Source organism: Marmota flaviventris, chromosome 5, assembly GCF_047511675.1.
Source record: "Marmota flaviventris isolate mMarFla1 chromosome 5, mMarFla1.hap1, whole genome shotgun sequence".
NCBI lineage: Eukaryota > Metazoa > Chordata > Mammalia > Rodentia > Sciuridae > Marmota > Marmota flaviventris.
In genome coordinates, this window is record NC_092502.1 from 29,766,876 (window position 1) to 29,787,998 (window position 21,123).

General features: G+C 37.6%; 1 protein-coding gene across 9 annotated transcripts in view; it reads right to left on the reverse strand.

The window, feature by feature from the left end:
* LOC114080969 (rap guanine nucleotide exchange factor 6) overlaps positions 1–21,123 on the reverse strand; it is a 223,218-nt gene that overhangs the window by 77,366 nt on the left and 124,729 nt on the right. For all 9 annotated transcript variants that reach the window (XM_071612047.1, XM_071612046.1, XM_071612048.1 and 6 more), the window contains 4 exons: positions 7,109–7,286; positions 4,812–4,948; positions 2,567–2,725; positions 1,850–2,002 (listed from right to left, as the gene is read on the reverse strand). In XM_071612047.1, the coding sequence (XP_071468148.1) occupies positions 1,850–2,002; positions 2,567–2,725; positions 4,812–4,948; positions 7,109–7,286 (627 nt within the window). The remainder of the gene's footprint in view (positions 1–1,849; positions 2,003–2,566; positions 2,726–4,811; positions 4,949–7,108; positions 7,287–21,123) is intronic.

Consider the following 21,123-nt stretch of genomic DNA (forward strand, 5'->3'; position numbering starts at 1 on the left):
ATCAAGTTCATGATGAGCCTTACTATCTGCCAGAGAGGGACATGTCAAAATAATATAGGAGTCAGCTTAAAGAGGGCTTCACTGGCTAAATCTCACACAATTTGATCTAAGGAATAATACTGGTGAACACATAAGTCTATACTAATATTAATAAATGTAGAAGAAAAGAAAACTCTTCTTTACAAAATGACAGTTTAAAAATATGCAAGAAATTATAGTAATAAGGTCTCACCATTTCAGGCAAGAGTAGTCAGTCAGTCAGTGGAAGTAAAAACTTCTGGGTAGAAGTTCGTAACTATCCACAAACTAGAGGCAGTTTTATTGATACTATCTCAGAATATCCCTTTACCAAGTACCCATCAGTTACAAAGGATCAAATGGTAATTTTTACAGTGAAGAAACTAAATCTGTGTTCCTGAATGAGACATCAATGTGAGCAGGGCATCAAGGTTTATTTTACCATGGTGGAAAAGGTAACATCTTGTGGCCCCTGATGTGGTGTAATGAGAAGTGCATGTCATCATTTCTGTGAAATTCCTGCTGGGAAGGAACAACTTGAGTATGGTCATGAGGAAACACTAGACTGATCCAGGTAAAGGGTTATTCCTACAGGATATAAAATAGGAACAGACTGAAGTGACATGACAACTAAATCTGTGTTCCTGGATGAGATCCTAGACCAGAAATAAAAAAGTGGCAATGATGGGATTGCTGGTGAATATCTAACATGATTTTTGGGCTGAATCTTTCTGTTTCAGCAATGTTTAGTTCCAAACTTGGAAGGATTCCATGGTGTTTATGCAGGAGAGCATTTTTGCTTTTAGGAAATACATATGATATATTTAGAAGTGATGAGGCATTACTTTTGCAGGTTACTTTCCATTTCCACTAATGACAATGGGGCAAATGAGTAAAATATTAAAATTGGGGGAAATCTGACTCAGGGAGATTTTGTATTGTTCTTGCAACTTTTCTATTATAACTTTGAAATTATTAGAAACGTAGAAGTCCTTACAAAAAGACAAAGGAATTAAAATAAGAAAATATATACATGACCCTAAGGTCACTGATATGTTCATTTTTTCTCTACAGAAAAAGCTTAAAACCATCAGTTTTAGAGAGACAGCTCTGAGAAAGTCTTGATTCTAAGGAACAGTGGGCATGATATCAGCTTTAGATCTGTCTTTCCGATTTATACTCCTCATATTAAATAAATTCCTCCATTTCCAATTAGCAACCAAGACTAGTCCAAAAAGACAAGAAGCTATGCATTTATTCTCTCCCTTTCGACTATATGGCTCTACTTTATATCCAGAGGCTTTTAAAGAGCAGAGGAGGAAGAAGGCAAGGAATAGGGGAAGGGGTGGGGGAGAGAAAGTATGAGAATTCATACTTAATTCTGTAACTGTACTAAAGCTTTTGATCTACCTCATTTAATCTTAATCAAGTCCTTCTGTATTACCACCATTTTTAGATTAAAAAAAAAAAGTGAAATCAATGCCTATTTTAACTCTGCATTTTCATCTATGAGTCCTATGCCTTTGTGGCTAATCCTTGAATTTCTATTGTTTCTAAATATAAAATACATTTTAGAAGAAAAACTGACCAGTATATTCCAAAACAATACCCATCCCCTATCCACGCTGATATGAAAGTTATTTTTCAACATTAAAATGGATAAAAACCAGCTTAGAAAAAGGCAAAAGAACAAATATATTGATTAAAATTAGATTTCAATGTGTTAGTGAAGTTATCTTGCACTATTTAAAAAAGGAGTTCAGAGCCTTTTTAAAAGCAAGTTGAAAACTTTATTCTATCAATATCTAGAATAATAAGTTAAAATACACACCTTGATTACGATGTGTCCTTTCCTGGTTCCGCTCCGGTCTAATTCGCGGTGCTCATGCACCATAACAATTTCTCCTTCTTCTTCAACTTTATGGGTATTTTTTTCCACATGATTTAAAATTCTCCAATAATCCTGCTGGGCTATGCAGACAAACTGTCCAAGAACAACATGGGGACAATTAATGAACCTATAGTACATAAATATATCACTATGCACCAAAGCAGAGCACAAAGGCAAGAAATCAAGCGGCATCAGTTCTTTCATTCAATCCTTTAAACTTTTAACAAAAATCAAGGTGAAACAATGTACACATAAAGAGACCGAAGAAGTCAAATCCGTTTGAATTTTGCTCTAAAAGGAGAAGTGAACATCCACTTCTCTCAAAACTGACACTACACAAAGGAAACACGAAGCAGGAGTAAGTTAGAAACAAACAACTCTGAAGTTCCTATTTCTTTCCCTTGTTTAAAAAAAGACTCTGAGCTGGCTAATATCAGAAAGAAATGCAACAAACTAGTAGTTACTTGGCACATTCTCTTAAAAAATTTATAGTTTGCTCAATCCCATAAATATTTGAGGCAGTTATAAAATTGAGTTTCCTTTATTAACAATGAGCTATTGAAACTCCTCATTCTCACATACAGTGATTTTATTTTAAGTGAGGAAAAAAAATCAGGTTCAGCCATTTCAAATCAAACAAGCAAGAGAAAAGCTTACCTGACAATCATCTACTTTAGTTCTGACAATACCACGCATGTACTGCTTATCAAGAGTGGGAGTAATTCCAAAACTATTTCCCATAAAGAGATTTTCAACTTTTCCATCTGGATGATTAATTTCTACAGTGCCATTTAAAATAACATACCATGAATCAAGCTATAGAGAAAAACAAAGGTTTTAAGAATCTTTTAGAAGTGATAGTTATGTTAGCTTTGAACAAAAATCTATCAAAATATATAATTTGCATAATTTGAAAGAGTGAAAAAGAGAATCTGGTTATATTATTAAGCACGTTTAGTAACATTTTATGTTCCCTATTCTAGTCTGCACAACCACTGAAGTTTACTTTATACTTTCTTCTTTTAGTAACCAAAGGAAATCAGTAGCTTTCATGATTACCAAATTTCCTGAGGCAAAAATGTAATGTTTGAGAGCACAGATTTTTTGGAATTTTAATCCAGACCCTGCCACTAACTAGCCTGGTGACTTTTGGCATGTTATATAACCATTCTGAACCTCTTTTTTTTTTTTTTTTTTAACTGCTAAAATGGTCCTAACAATAGAATCTATCATAGAATTACTATATTAATTGAGTTATTTCATACTAAGTGCTTAGAGGTGTCTGACATGTAGTAAGAATACCAAAAAAGGTAGTGATTAATTTAGAAAGACTAGGAAAAGCCTGAATTTTAAGGCATATCTAACAAAATAGAATGCTCAAAATTTCTCCTAAGGTTAAGAAGACAATGTCCTCATTTATATGGAAGAAATTAATGTTCCAGGGAGATATTTCTTTTAAAGGTCACTGTGTGTCAATAAAAGACCATTTAATTCCCTTTAATAAACAACCCTTCTTATTATATGGTAAACTTTCAATAGTTTTAATGTGACTTAAGGGAAAATCTAGGATTGTCAGTTCCAAAAGGTAATCAGTGTATAAAGAATTTTTTTTTTTTTCACAAAGTGTATTTTTTTTTTTTACTGTTTTAAATGTAAAATATACTCACTACTGAACTTGTGGATTACATAGGTTATTTGAGATTAGGGACTACCCAGTTTTTTTCCACTACATCCCTGGGTCTAGAGCAGAAGCTGGTACACAGCTGACATACAACAAATTTTTGCTGATGGAACTGTGGGAAATTAAGACAACACAAAAAATTGTGGGTGTGGGGGGGGGGGGAAGTCTGGCTTATTTCTCATCTGTGTGCATATCATTTTGAATAGTTAAGATATTTATATTATTCTGCTTTTTTAAAAAATTTAATGCTATACTCATCTATTCACCAAACTTTTTTGGGAGCACACTTTATGTGTAGAATGTAAAGAAAAAATATGTTAAAAAAAAAAAAAAAAGCTAGAGATTTGGCCCCTGCCCTCACAGAATTTCCATCAAATAATTTTAAAATAATGTGAGAAGTTGAGGGTGTAGTTCAGTGGCAGAATACTTGCCCAGCATATGTCATATTCTGTGGCTATGTAATAATTTGAATAACCATTTCTTATTCTTGGATATTTTGGGTCACGTCCAATTTTTACTATTAAAAATATGCTATAATGAACATCTTTTGATATTTAGAAAAATGACTTTCCAGAAATACTATACCAATTTTTATTCCTATTAGAAATAAATGACAATGTTCAGCAACTAACATCTCAGCATTAATCATTACTAACTTGATAAGAAAAATATCAAAACACTTCCTAACAATAGTCATACTTTCTAATCCCCCTGCATCCTTTCTCCACTCAGCTGCATCTATCTAAGCAGTTTAAAACACAGAATTGCCACATAAATGCCCCAATTGGGATTTGTCCAGTAGGAGGCAGTGGTACCAATACATTTGCCTCATTTTTTCATGTTAATATAGAGAAAGAAAATGGAGAATACATACATTTAACTTTATAAACATTTTAAACAATGATATAAATACATGAATACTAATTAAGAACCTTGAGAAATGAAAATAAATAATATTTGTTGAACCAAATTTGTTATCTATTTTGCACAAAATCCATTGCTAGGAAATAAAAATTAAGATAAAGTAAAGATAAACAAAAAATTTCTCTCCTTAGAAATCATAACTACTTCAAATTTAAGTGTTCCTTCTAGCTCACTGTTCAGTTTAAATTTCAAAAGTGAGGATTTACACAAGGTTATGGAAATAAAATTCTTCTAAAAGTAAAATTAGTAGAAATTAGCATCCATACTAAATAATGTGACATTTATTTGCTAACCTACCTCTTGCCCATCCTCAAGAATAATAGCTCCAGCTTGATCCACCACTTCAAAAATCATCACTGAGCAGAGCTCTCTCCTTACAGACATGGTCATGTTTGCAAAAGCAGGAAGCTGGTGCATAAATTCAAGTAATTGTTCTATAAAAAACAAATTTTAGGATGATACATTAAAAGAGAATAAAATCTAGACTTCAATATCCAATTCCATAACTGACTTGTGAATTTATGCTGCTAGAGAAAGCCAGATTACAAAGACCATTGACTGAAAAAAATATCAGTTATTTACTTTACATGTATATTCAGATTCATACATAAAATATGGGCATATGGAAAGATACCAGAATTTATAACCCCTAGAGAAAACAATGAACTCAAAGTGAGATAAAGCTGGAAGGCTTATCTAATTTACCTAGCCTGAGATGCCATTGTATTTTGGATTAGTGATGCCCTTAGACCTAACAGATTAATGAAAAAAGTCTTTAATCTTATTGGCTAGGGATTTTTCTTTCTTTTTTTAAATGTAACTCATCAATGCCAATAAATAACTGTTAGGAGTAACAAATGTGTAATGTAGTACAAGATTTGTCAAAGCATCTATGTACTACAATAAAGGCTGATGGGTTCCTCAGGCATTTTTTAGTATACAGACACATGAACAATAAAGATAAATACAAGGGAGAAACAGACTGCGGGTGGCGGCACATGCCTATAATCCCAGCTATTCAGGAAACAGAGACATGAGGATCATGAGGACATGAGGACAGCCTGGGTAACTTAATAAGATCATGTTTCAAAGAAATAAGAAGACTGGGGATATGGCTCAGTGGCAGAGTGCTTGTCTCACATGTGGAAGACCCTGGCTTCAATTCTCAGTATGGCAGGGGATTAAAAGAAAAAAAAAAAAGAAGCATGGAAAGCAGTGACTTGGATCATGATTTGTGACTGCCTGTGTTTTCTCTGACCTGTACCTTTGTACAGGTCAAGATTGCTCAGTTGCTATGGTGACACCTGGCTTGAAGAAACTGTGCAAAGGCATGGAGTTATATCAGTCTGGACCTTGAGCTCAGGCACCAGCTCCCAGGGATAGAGAACTACTCTGAGCATAGTAAGATAACGCTAATGTCTCCCCAGTGCTGCGTCCTTTAGTTTGCCTGCTTTGCAGAAACCTTCCCACAAATAACCTTTTGATAATAAAACCTATATAATAAATGTGCTGAGCTACCTCTGGGTCACTGTTACTCTATCAGAAGATGGTGTCCCACTTGGTACAACTTTCTATGTGTTTATCTGTCTTTTCTCAATCCCTTAACGCCCCTTGCCAGTTTCTGAATTAATGGCTCTAGCAGAGAGGTAGTGGGAAAGAAGGAAGAAAGAAAAAAGGAGAAACACAGATAGCTACCCAGAGGCTTTAACAGAAATAACCATAAGGAGCTCTATGCTCACAGATAATTGGAAATACTTACATTTCAATTTCTAAAAAACTCTGAAGACAGCGTAGCATGTAATTCTTTACCATTAAAAATGCACTTTCAGGCTGGGGATGTACTCAGAAGTTAAGTGCTTGCCTAAGTATGTTTGAGGATTTGATACTCAACATTGCAAAAGACAAAAACAAAAACACCTTTCTCCATGACAAAAGTACTTCCAGTTTCTGTCCAGATAATGTTCTTATTAAATAATATATCTTTGGAATGGTAACGAATGTTCAAATATTTTGATATTTACTGATATAAATTATGGCTGTTATTAGCAAGAGCATCTTCTGATTTGAACGGCAATATGACTAGTATAAAAAGAAAATCTATGAGAAAATGTTAATTGAATCCTAACAATATATACTTGATGTTGAGTTATCCTTTGTTCCTCAAAGATAACATCAACATATTTAATATTCAACTTGCCAACTAATTATGTACTAAATAATTCTTTAATAAATTACACAGAGGAATATGCATTAAGTTTTACCCAAAAATTTAAGCTAGGAAAATAAAAATATGATTCTTGAAAAATTTTAAGAAGCTAATTCACAAACTTTGGACATTATTATTCTGTTTTAAATACATATGGACATGAGTTTAATGAAATTAAATTTTTGTTTTACAATCTGTGTCAGCTAATCTCAAAGATGGTTCTCAATGATCCAAGCCTCCTGATATTCATCGTTCTTTTATAGTTCCCTGAATTTCTGATCCATAAAAATCATGAAAGAATAAATGTACACTGCTTTAAGGTATTAAGTTTTCAGAGTACTTTGTAAAGGAAACACTAGGAAAATATATGAACAGATTTATTTCTTACCAATGTCATCATCAGTTTTGTCTGCAGGTTCTTTTTCAAGACATTCTCGAACAAGATCTCGCCCCTGCAATGGATCTGTTCGATCAATCTCTTCCTCTTCTTCTTCTTCATCCTCAGAATCAACAGGTCCTTCTGGAAGACGTGTTAAATCTACATCTCCTACTTCACTCTCTGTAGCCTACAGAAAGAAATTTTAATCATTTATCATTTTATATGAAAATATTGTATATCACAGTCTGAAATAACTCAAACTTGTGTCCTTACCAAATAATAAAATGAATTTAGGCAACAATGCATGCTGTGTTAAGACTACAATGAAATGATGGTTATTTATAAAAGGTTTCTTTGTGTCTTAAATACATGTTTATCTTTCCCTAGTAAGATATCCAGGTGATAAATGTGAGCCAGGAAGTATAAAATGGTTAAGAGATTCAAAGATCACTAAATATATTGTTTTCCAGAAAACACTTGCTTTTTTTTTTTTTAAACTCAAAGGTTTCTAAAACATGAAGTATGAGAAAGAGAAAGTTTAACAACAATCACTTTACAAGTAATATATTCTTTCATCATAGATGCTAGATGGTAGGTGATCATGTAAATTCAAAACAAAAGTCTGAGCCAGGCATGATGGCCCAGTGGCTTGGGATATTTCTCTGGGGCAGAAACATCACAAGTTCAATGCCAGCCCCAGCATTGAGACTCTTGTTTATAAATAAAAAATATAAAAAGGGTTGGGGATGCGGCTAAGTGCCCATGGGTTCAATCCCAGGTACAAAATAAAAACAAAAGCAAAAATAACAACAAAACAAAATACCAAAACACATACATTCACAAGCCCCAAACCAAAACCATATAAAACCAAAAGTTTGAAACAAGGTAGAATAGTATTGCTAAAATAGGCTCATCATAAAAGATGGATACTCCTCGTTTTCCATTGCCTTATCACTAGATCTAACAGTGTGAAAAGAGCTGAGATTATTCTAAAACTAATCTTTAAAATGAATTCAACAACCACAACTTTGGTAATATATTGTGTCACATACCTCTAAAAGAACCAGCAATTTTTACAAAAGTATAAATTAAGTGTAATGCACAAAAAGTGTAATGCACTGGGTTTGATCTTCAGCACCACATAAAAATAAATAAAGGTCCATCAACATCTAAAACACACACACACACACACACTCATATTTATGAGAGGGGGCAGGGAGTTATTGTGTCCATCTACAACTAAAAATATTTCTTTTTTAAAAGAGCATGACATGTGCAGCAACAGCACCTGTGACAAGTGTCCCAGAGAAAAGAGGGAGGACAAACAAGCCAGCCACAGGACACCAAATGACTAGAGCCAGACAAATGAGGCCAACACACTTGCAGGTATCCAGGCTCCCTGAGGCTAAAGCTGCCACTGTTTTCTCTGTGGGTAAATAAACTATCCTTCTGTTAACTCAAGTTAGGGCTCTGATACTTGCAAATGAGAGTCTTGTTTACATTTCTGCACAGCTTTAAGTAATAGCTGGTAAACAATCCAAACAAAATACCTAATTTCAGATCTTAAAGATCTTATGTACATGCTACATAAGTGTTTGACCACTGAGGTATATATATTCCGAGAGCCCCTAAAATTCTTATGTTTAAATCCCTATCCCCAAGATGGTAGTATTAGATGGTGAGACCTATGAAGAGATTAAGTTACGAAGAAAGTGATTAGGTCATTGGAACCCTATGAATGTTTAGATTAGTACCCTTAAGAAAAAGGCCAGATGGATACAGTAGTGTTCTGCAATCCCACCAACACAGGAGGCTGGGGAAAGAGGATGGCAAGTTCAAGGCCAGCCTAGCAACTTAAATAAGACCTGGTCTCCAAATAAAAAAGGGCTGGGATGTTGCTAAATGGTAAAGCATCCCTGGGTTCAATCCCTAGTACCATAATAAATAAATAAAATAGCCCAGAGGACACAGTTAGATGGTGTCTATCTAGAAAGAGGGCCTTTATGAGATGGCAAATGAACTACAAAAAGGGTTTGATCAGATGACAAATCTGTTGGCAACTTGATCTTCGACTTTCCAGCTTCTAAAACTAAGAAATAAATTCCAGTGTTTTATAAGTCACCTAGTCTACCTGAAAGCACCATACAGGGACAATCCCATGTTATAACTAAATACTACGCTCATAAGGAGAACTGGTGTACTCAATAAGAAAGTGTGTGAACTATGAGTTAAAAACAAAAACAAAAACTTCACAATTTAAAGAGGGGGGAAAAAGCTCCTCTCCAAATTTTATTTTTAAATTCATAAACAGAATTTGAGAGAATAATATGATAACCAAGAGCTAGTATAAAACATATGAGTTCTACTTTTTTTAAAGGTAGGATATACAGCAGATTAAGACACGGCCTTTCAACCTCTTTATCCTAGCACCTGGGATACAGTAAGCCCTCAGAAAGACTATGATAAGTAAAATAAGCTCAGGGTAGGAAAAGTATATTGGTGACAGAACTAAAAATACAAGTATTAAAATTATTGTATTTTTCCTTTTCTGTCATATGAATATGTCTGTGTATGTGTGTGCATATAATTTGGTGTTGTAGACAGTCTGAGGTAATTTGCTGGTGACTTGGCCTTTCCCAAATGAACTATCAGAGAATATTTTTCCTGTTTACATCTAGATAAACATGTAGCTATCACAGGTTGAAATTAAGAGAGTTATACAAACTTGCAAAAACCACATTTTCAAACTTAGAGCAAGTATGAAGTTAGAACCTCACACTTTCAATGCTGCTTCTTTCTGTATTCTCATTTTTAGTATTTTATTTAACCTCTTTCATGGATCATTTGGCCCATATAAGGGTTTCTCTTTGGATTTCTGGTCAAGGCAAGAATCCTGTGAAATTAATCTTTCACAATTATATAGTGTAGGCTGGTCCATTTCATAATCTCTGTAACAGGACAGACAGGAAAAGTAAGGGCTCCTCTGCCCTGTATAATAAAACATTAGCAGATTTATTCTGCATTTTCCTCGGAACCAATGTTGGCTGGTTTCTACTTTCATTAAAACAAAACAAAACAAAAAAACAATTCTAGATTAATTTCTAAGTGCCAAAACTGTGCTTGACTCAAGCATGAAATATAAGTTAGTAAGATATCAACTCTGCTCTCTATAAATTCACTCTCATAATGCAAAATGTCAAGTTTACAATTAACTTAAAATAACAAAAAGTATAGTGGGAAAGTGGTATGACATAGAGAAAAACTGCTGTATATTCCAAGGAGATAGAGACAAAAATGAAAATGTCATCAAGGCAGAGCTATAAAATGAGAGAAATATGACTACAAAGTACAAGTGCAGGAAAAAGCAAAAAATTTTCAGGGAACAGCATCTTCATCTGCCATGAAGCTGAATCTATAAATAGGGGGACAGTGGAATATAAAACCAAACTGCAAATTGTGGTGAGAGGTGAAAGGTCTGAATTTATAATGAAGAGTGGAAATCAGGTAATGGTGGGAACTAAACACTTTTTATTTATTTTTATTTTTAAATATTTTTTAGTTTTTGGCGGACACAACATCTTTGTATGTGGTGCTGAGGATTGAACCCGGGCCACACACATGCCAGGCGAGCGCACTACCGCTTGAGCCACATCCCCAGCCCCCACTTTTTATTTTTTTAATTGATTTAAAAAAAAATAAATGATAGCAGAATGCATTACAATTCTTATTACACATATATAGCACAATTTTTCATATCTCTGCTTGTATATAATGTATACAAAGTATGTTCACTCCAATTCGTGTCTTCATACATGTACTTTGGATAATGATGTCCATCATATTCCACCATCCCTGCTAATTCCCTGCCCGGCCCCATCTGCCCTATCTAGAGTTCATCTTTTCCTCCCATGCTCCCCCTTTCTACCCCACCATGAATCAGCCTTCTTATATCAGAGAAAACATTTGACATTTGTTTTTTTGGAATTGGCTAACTTCATATAGCATTATCATCTCCAATGCTATCAATTTACCTGCAAATGCCATGATTTTATTCTCTTTTATTGCGGAGTAATATTCCATTGTGTACATATGCCACATTTTTTTTTTTTTAATCCATTCACCTACTGAAGGGCATCTAGGTTGGTTCCACATTTTAGCTATTGTGAATTGTGCTGCTATGAACATTGATGTGGCTGTGTCCCTGTAATATGCTGTTTTAAATCCTTTGGGTATAGACTGAGGAGGTGGATAGCTGGGTCAAATGGTGGTTTCATTCCCTGTTTTCTAAGGAATCTCCATACTGCTTTCCATATTGGCTGCACCAATTTGCAGTCCCACCATCAATGTATGAGTGTACCTTTTCCCTCACATCCTCACCAACATTTATTGTTGTTTCTTCATAACAGCTGCCATTCTGACTGGGGTGAGATGATATCTTAGAGTAGTTTTGATTTGCATTTCTCTAAATGCTAGAGATGATGAGCAATTTTTTCATAAATTTGTTGATTGATTGTATATCCTCTTCTGAGAAGTGTCTGTTCAGGTCCTTGGCCCATTTATTGATTGGGTTATTTATTTTTCTTTTTGGTGCTTAGCTTTTTGAGTTCTTTACATACCCTAGAGATTAGTGCTCTATCTGATGTGTGAGGGGTAAAAATTTGCTCCCAAGAATGGCATTACTCATAGAAATAGAAAAAGCAACATGAAATTCATCTGGAAAAATAAGAGACCCAGAATACCTAAAGCAATCCTTAGCAGGAAGAGTGAAGCAGGTGGCATCACTATACCAGACTTTAAACTATACTACAGAGCAACAGTAACAAAAACGGCATGGTATTGGCACCAAAGAAGACTAGTGACCAATGGTACAAAATACAGGATACAGAGACTAACCCACAAGATTACAATTATCTTATATTAGACAAAGGTGCCAAAAACATGCATTGGAAAAATGATAGCCTCTTCAACAAAAGGTCCTAGGAAAATTGGAAATCCATATGCAAAAAAATGAAATTAAATCCCTATCTCTCATCATGCACAAAACTCAACTCAAAAGTGGATCAAGGACCCAGGAAGTAAACCAGAGACTCTGTGACTAATAGAAGAAAAAGTAGGCCCTAATCTTCATCATGTGGGATTAAGCCCCCACTTCCTTAATAGGACTCCTATAAGCACAAGAATTAAAACCAAGAATCAATAAATGGGATGGATTCGATCTAAAAAGTTTTTTCTCTAAACACTTTTTAAATATAGAAGTGATGTGATTCAAACATTCTTGCAAATTAAATGGGAGTTGAAACAATGGGAGTAACCAAACAAATTAAAAAAAAAAAGATACCTGTGGAAAAGTGACAGTCTTGTCTGACAAGACTGTCAGTAGAGTCATAAATTAAGGAATTGTGTTATTGTCATAACAAAGTTTTAGGAACACATTTATTTTCCACATAGAAACTAAGAAAAGACAGGTGGAGAATGAATGTGTACCTCAGGCTATTTAAGAATGAGTTAATGAAAAGACAAATTATTTTCTTCAAGAGTCAGTATTTCACAATTTTCCTGTTATTGAAAAAGGACTGGCCTTTCCTGGCTGCCACCAGATGACCAGCCCTGCTACCACAGCCGTTCTCCTCCATGATGCTCAGCCTCACACAGGTCCACGGCCAAGGAATCAGCCAACCCTGGACTCAAACCTCTGAACTGTGAGCCAAAATAAATCAATACATCTTTCCTCTGTTTTAAGTTGTTTGTGACAGGTATTTTGTCACTTTTACAAAAACCTGACTAGCACAACTTTGTATCCTTCCATGGAGAAGCATTAAGAGTTTGCTACAGAGATTAGGAAGATGGCGGCGAGGGGAGTGCATTGCCCCCGTGTGCTGCTTCACTGTGTGGGAGTATGACAAGTCAGGACGGCTAAAGGCTATCTTGTTAGGAATTTCCAGCAATAGTGGGGTGCTCCGGAACCTGGAGGAAGGATTTCCATCGCACGAGGATCGGCTACGGGGACTCAAACGCGAGAGGTTTGTCGCACGGAGGGTAACACTGCTTATTCAGCAAATCACCCAGCGGCTAGAGTCTGCAGCGCGCGCTGGGAAACGAGGAGATAGCGACGCAGGGATGCAGCGCTGCAGTTTCTGGAGCCGTGCAAGCACCGTACTCAGGGCTGAATTCTGGGTTCGAGACGGGGGAAGGAAGCCGGTCCATCTCGGTTCTCCACACCGGTCAGACCACAGAGGAGGCCAGCGGCCACCATGTTGGAAAGCTGACGTCACCATCCCTGTTTTCGACTGACCGCAGCTCATTCAGCCATAGAACAGGTAATTTCAGGCTGCCATTCGCCTGCGGCTTGCAGACAGATTGCTCGGGCTCAGTGCCTGGGTGCTTCTTAGAGTCTGATCTTATCGGAGTGAGCACCGAGCATGGAGCGGCCGAGTTCCGGCTCCCGGAACTGCCCTGGCCCAGGGCTAGGAGCCCACGGAAACTGCTTCTCGGTCCGGGTCCTGCTGAGGGCCGGTCAGGACTCACCCGTTGCTTTGGTTGCCCGGCAAGGGGAACGAAATGCTGCCATTCGCACAGGATACCAACATGGCAGAGATCTGATGTCATCAGAAAGCGGCGGAGGAGAGAACTTCATCAATACCAGCGGCGACAGAAACAGTTGGTCTCCTGGTAGGGGGAGTGAGGCACAGACACCCGAGTCTCTCTCGATTTGTCGTCGAGCCAGAGGGGAGGAGCCGGGACGCCGCCAGCGCCCGGAGCAGGCCCAGCAGCTCGCCGGCGTGGTGACCGCGTGACCCCAATTGGAAAGGGGGCAGAGCGGAGCCGCCACCCGCGCCCGCAAGGTGGGCAGACCCGCGACCCAGTGGTACACGGGTGTGGTAGGAGGGGCAGGGCAGAGCCGCCGCCCGCGCTTGCAAGGTAAGCAGACCTGTGACAGACTGGCGGGTCAGGCCCAGCGGCCTGCCAGCGTGGTACACACATCACCCCAACTGGAGTAGGGGCAGAGCAGATCCTTCGCCCGCGCCCAGATCAGGCCCTGCCGTTGTGGTGGTCATGTGACCCCAATTGGAGTGGGGGCGGAGCGGAACCGCCACCCGTGCCTGCAGGGTGAGCACACCTGTGACCAACCTGCAGATCAGGCCCAGCGGTCCGCAGGCGTGGTAGGAGGGGCAGGGCAGATCCGCCGCCCGCGCCTGAAAGGTAGGCAGACCTGCGACAGACCGGCGGATCAGGCCCAGAAGCCTGCCGGCGTGGTACACACATCACCCTAACTGGAGTAGGGGCAGAGTCGCCGCCCGTGCCAGGAACAGGCCCACCGACCTGCCGGCGGGGTAGTCACGACACCCCAATTGGAGTAGGGGCAGAGCAGAGCCACAACCCGTGCCCGAAAGGTGGGCAGATATGCGACCGACCAGTGGGACAGGCCCAGTGGCCTGCCGGTACAACAGACACGTCACCCCATTTGGAGTAGGGGCAGAGTAGAGCCGCCGCCCGCGCCTGCAGGGTAGGAAAACCTGCAACCGACTGGCGGATCAGGCCCGGTGGCCTGCCGGCGTGGTACACTCGTCACCCCAATTGGAGTAGGGGCAGAACAGAGCCGCCGCCAGCGCCCAGAACAGGCCCAGTGACCTGCCAGCGTGGTAGTCACGACACCCCAATTGGAATAAGGAGAGAGCAGAGCCGCTGCCCGCGCCTGCAGGAAAGATACGCAAGCAGTATGAAAAGACAAGGAAAGAAAGGACCACAAGCAATGCAGGTCAATGCAACTTTAGAAGAGGTAACAGCTGCAGCAGATGGAATGTCAGATAAAGAATTCAGGATATACATGCTTCAGATGATCTGGAGTATCAAGGAAGACATTAGACAGCAAAATCAGACAATGAAAGATCACTTCGACAATGAATTACGCAAACAAATCCAGGAAGCAAAGGATCAACTATACAGGGAGATAGAGGTTATAAAAAACAAACAAACAGAAATCCTAGAAATGCAGGAAGCAATAAACCAACTTAAAAACTCAATGGAGAATACTACCAGCAGAGTAGAACACTTAGAAGATAGAACATCAGACAATGAAAACAAAGTATTTCAACTGGAAAAGAACATAGACAGCTCAGCAAGACTGTTAAGAAACCATGAGCAGAACATCCAAGAAATATGGGATAACATTAAGAGACCAAACTTAAGAGTCATTGGGATACAGGAAGGTACAGAGCTCCAAACCAAAGGAATGAGCAGTCTGTTCAATGAAATAATACGAGAAAACTTCCCAGACTTGAAGAATGAGACAGAATCCCAAATCCTAGAAGCCTACAGGATGCCAAATGTGCAAAATCATAAGAGATCCACACCTAGACACATTATAATGAAGATGCCCAACATACAGAATAAGGAGAGAATTTTAAAAGCTACAAGAGAAAGGAAGCAGATTACATTTAGGGGTAAGCCAATCAGGATAACAGCTGATCTTTCAACACAGACTCTGAAAGCTAGAAGATCCCGGAATAACATATTTCAAACACTGAAAGAAAATGGGTTCCAACCAAGAATTGTGTTTCCAGCGAAATTAAGCTTCAGGATGGAAGATGAAATTAAAACCTTCCACGATAAACAAAAGTTTAAAGAATTTGCAGCTAGAAAACCATCTCTTCAAAACATCCTCGGCAAAACATTACAGGAAGAAGAAATGGAAAATAACAATGAAAACCAACAGTGGGAGGTAGGACAGTAAAGGGGGGGGGGAAATAATCAAAGAGGAAAACAAACCATGTTTAGTAACAGAAATAAACAAATATGGCTGGAAGAACAACCCATATCTCAATAATAACCCTAAATGTTAATGGCTTAAACTCACCAATTAAGAGACACAGGCTAGTAGAATGGATCACAAAACAAGACCCAACAATATGCTGCCTACAGGAGACGCATTTGATAGGAAAAGACATACATAGGCTGAAGGTGAAAGGTTGGGAAAACTCATATCACTCATATGGACTTCGGAAACAAGCAGGAGTGTCCATACTCATATCAAATAAAATAGATTTCAAGTCAAAGTTAATCAAAATGGATAAAGAGGGACACTACATACTGCTTAAGGGAACCATACACCAACAAGACATAACAATCATAAATATTTATGCCCCAAACAATGGTGTAGCTATGTTCGTCAAACAAACTCGCAAGTTCAAGAGTCTAATAGACCACCATACAATAATCATGGGAGACTTCAACACACCTCTCTCACCACTGGACAGATCTTCCAAACAAAAGTTGAATAAGGAAACTATAGAACTCAATAACACAATTAATAATCTAGACTTAATTGATATATATAGAATATACCACCCAACATCAAGCAGTTACACTTTTTTCTCAGCAGCACATGGATCCTTCTCAAAAATAGATCATATATTATGTCACAGGGCAACTCTTAGACAATATAAAGGAGTAGAGATAATACCATGCATCTTATCTGATCATAATGGAATGAAACTGAAAATCAACGATAAAAGAAGGAAGGAAAAAGCATACATCACTTGGAGAATGAACAATAGGTTACTGAATGATCAATGGGTTATAGAAAACATCAAGGAGGAAATTAAAAAATTCTTAGAGATAAATGAAAACACAGACACAACATATCGGAATCTATGGGACACACTGAAAGCAGTTCTAAGAGGAAAATTCATTGCTTGGAGTTCATTCCTTAAAAAAAGAAAAAACCAACAAATAAATGATCTCATACTTCATCTCAAAATCCTTGAAAAAGAAGAGCAAAACAACAGCAAAAGAAGTAGAAGGCAAGAAATAATTAAAATCAGAGCTGAAACTAATGAAATCGAAACAAAAGAAACAATTGAAAAAATTGACAAAACTAAAAGTTGGTTCTTTGAAAAAATAAACAAAATCGACAGACCCTTAGCCATGCTAGCGAAGAGAAGAAGAGAGAGAACTCAAATTACTAGCATACGGGATGAAAAAGGCAATATCACAACAGACACTTCAGAAATACAGAAGATAATCAAAAACTATTTTGAATCCTTATACTCCAATAAATTAGAAGATAGTGAAGGCATAGATAAATTTCTTAAGTCATATGATCTGCCCAGATTCAGTCAGGAGGATATAGACAACCTAAACAGACCAATATCAATTGAGGAAATAGAAGAAACCATCAAAAGACTACCAACTAAGAAAAGCCCAGGACCGGATGGGTATACAGCAGAATTTTACAAAACCTTTAAAGAAGAACTAATACCAATACTTTTCAAGCTACTTCAGGAAATAGAAAAAGAGGGAGAACTTCCAAATTCATTCTATGAGGCCAACATCACCCTGATACCTAAACCAGACAAAGACACTTCAAAGAAAGAAAACTACAGACCAATATCTCTAATGAACCTAGATGCAAAAATCCTCAATAAAATTCTGGCGAATCGGATACAAAAACATATCAAAAAAATTGTGCACCATGATCAAGTAGGATTCATCCCTGGGATGCAAGGCTGGTTCAATATACGGAAATCAATAAATGTTATTCACCACATCAATAGACTTAAAAATAAGAACCATATGATCATCTCGATAGATGCGGAAAAAGCATTCGACAAAGTACAGCATCCCTTTATGTTCAAAACTCTAGAAAAACTAGGAATAACAGGAACATACCTCAATATTGTAAAAGCAATCTATGCTAAGCCTCAGGCTAGCATCATTCTGAATGGAGAAAAACTGAAGGCATTCCCTCTAAAATCTGGAACAAGACAGGGATGCCCTCTCTCTCCACTTCTGTTCAACATAGTTCTCGAAACACTGGCCAGAGCAATTAGACAGACGAAAGAAATTAAAGGCATAAAAATAGGAAAAGAAGAACTTAAATTATCACTATTTGCAGATGATATGATTCTATACCTAGCAGACCCAAAAGGCTCTACAAAGAAACTATTAGAGCTAATAAATGAATTCAGCAAAGTGGCAGGATATAAAATCAACACGCATAAATCAAAGGCATTCCTGTATATCAGCGACAAATCCTCTGAAATGGAAATGAGGACAACCACTCCATTCACAATATCTTCAAAAAAAATAAAATACTTGGGAATCAACCTAACAAAAGAGGTAAAAGACTTATACAATGAAAACTACAGAACCCTAAAGAGAGAAATAGAAGAAGATCTTAGAAGATGGAAAAATATACCCTGTTCATGGATAGGCAGAACTAACATCATCAAAATGGCGATATTACCAAAAGTTCTCTATAGGTTTAATGCAATGCCAATCAAAATCCCAATGGCATTTCTTGTAGAAATAGAGAAAGCAATCATGAAATTCATATGGAAAAATAAAAGACCCAGAATAGCAAAAACAATGCTAAGCAGGAAGTGTGAATCAGGCGGTATAGCGATACCAGACTTCAAACTATACTACAGAGCAATAGTAACAAAAACAGCATGGTACTGGTACCAAAACAGGCGGGTGGACCAATGGTACAGAATAGAGGACACAGAAACCAATCCACAAAACTACAACTATCTTATATTTGATAAAGGGGCTAAAAGCATGCAATGGAGGAAGGATAGCATCTTCAACAAATGGTGCTGGGAAAACTGGAAATCCATATGCAACAAAATGAAACTGAATCCCTTTCTCTCGCCATGCACAAAAGTGAATTCAAAATGGATCAAGGAGCTTGATATCAAATCAGAGACACGCCGTCTGATAGAAGAAAAAGTTGGCTACGATCTACATTCGCTGGGGTCAGGCTCCAAATTCCTCAATAGGACACCCATAGCACAAAAGTTAATAACTAGAATCAACAAATGGGACTTACTCAAACTAAAAAGTTTTTTCTCAGCAAAAGAAACAATAAGAGAGTTAAATAGGGAGCCTACACCCTGGGAACAAATCTTTACTCCTCACACTTCAGATAGAGCCCTAATATCCAGAGTATAGAAAGAATTCAAAAAATTAGACAATAAGAGAACAAATAACCCAATCAACAAATGGCCCAAGGACCTGAACAGACACTTCTCAGAGGAGGACATACAGTCAATCAACAAGTACATGAAAAAATGCTCACCATCTCTAGCTGTCAGAGAAATGCAAATCAAAACCACCCTAAGATACCATCTCACTCCAGTAAGATTGGCAGCCATTATGAAGTCAAACAACAACAAGTGCTGGCGAGGATGTGGGGAAAAGGGTACACTTGTACATTGCTGGTGGGACTGCAAATTGGTGCAGCCAATTTGGAAAGCAGTATGGAGATCCCTTGGAAAGCTGGGAATGGAGCCACCATTTGACCCAGCTATTCCCCTTCTTGGTATTCCCTAAAGACCTAAAAAGAGCATGCTACAGGGACACTGCTACATCGATGTTCATAGCAGCACAATTCACAATAGCAAGACTGTGGAACCAACCTAGATGCCCTTCAATAGACGAATGGATAAAAAAAATGTGGCATTTATATACAATGGAGTATTACTCTGCATTAAAAAATGACAAAATCATAGAATTTGCAGGGAAATGGATGGCATTAGAGCAGATTATGCTAAGTGAAGCTAGCCAATCCCTAAAAAACAAATGCCAAATGTCTTCTTTGATATAAGGAGAGTAACTAAGATCAGAGTAGGGACGAAGAGCAGGAGAAGAAGATTAACATTTAACAGGGATGAGAGGTGGGAGGGAAAGGGAGAGAAAAGGGAAATTGCATGGAAATGGAAGGAGACCGTCAGGGTTATACAGTGGAGGGGGTAGAGTGAGAGGAGGGGAGGGGAGGAGAGAGGTGTGGAGGGGGGATGGTGGAGGATGGGAAAGGCAGCGGAGCACAACAGACACTAGTATGGCAATATGTAAATCAATGGATGTGTAACTGATGTGATTCTGCAATCTGTGTATGGGGTGAAGGTGGGAGTTCATAACCCACTTGAATCAAAGTGTGGAATATGATATGTCAAGAAATTTGTAATGTTTTGAACAACCAACAATAAAAAATTAAAAAAAAAGAAAAAGGACTGATATAGAGAAAAAGAAATCTAGAAAGAAGCATTTCTTTTAGAGAACTCTGATAATGCATAGACTATTTCATCCAAGAATAATCCAACATCCTAACCTACTTGCAGCCAAACGTTATAAGCTAATCTGATTTTATAAACATATTCACTGAAACAATTCCTTGCATCCCACCCCCAAAACTGTGGTAAATAACTTTCTCTGAGAGCCAAGAGTTTCTATTTTTAAATAATAAGACGTAAAAACTCTGAAGAAGGAAATGAATAGGATGCTAGGGATGTAGCTCAGTGGAAATGCATAGATTTTTAGCCACGTATTTGGCAATATAAAATGGTATAAACAGTTTTCCTGCTAAGAGTTACTGTTAGGTGCTCCAGACAATTAAACTATTGCTGTTTAAGGTACTGGCAATACACACTTGTAATCAAGTATATTCAGTTTTCTAAGTATTGCCAATGTAGTCTGAGGTCAAGGGAAATACCAAGAGACTAGTACTGATATTTAACTCTTCCTCTCTTTGCTTTATTCCCAAGGATCTGGTTGGAAATACATGTGCACGCACACAACATACACAATTTGGTTCACTGATATTACTAACCTAATCCAAGGGTTTTAAAAAATTGTAGGTCTAGAAATCCTGCATTTTTCAGAAGCACATTTTATCATTCTGATTCGCTTTTAATTCCTTTTACCCTTTAGTAATTAATCCTTTCTCTTTTCTCACATTTTTTCAACTTTTATTTTTAACAATACACTCTTTATATCCTCCTTAAGATTTGTCAAAAACAGAAATAATAATGTTCGCTTAAGAAACATAATAAAAACTACCCACAAACCTACCACCAGTAAGAAAACACTGGTAATGATGTCAATTGATGCTCTTGAATTCAGTGTACATTCTATGTATAGAAATATATATAAGTATATAGACATGTGTATTTTTTAGATTTGTAGTGGTTTTTTGTTCCCTTCTGTTTTTATATGTTGGCTTGTTTTTGTTTTAACTTTTATGG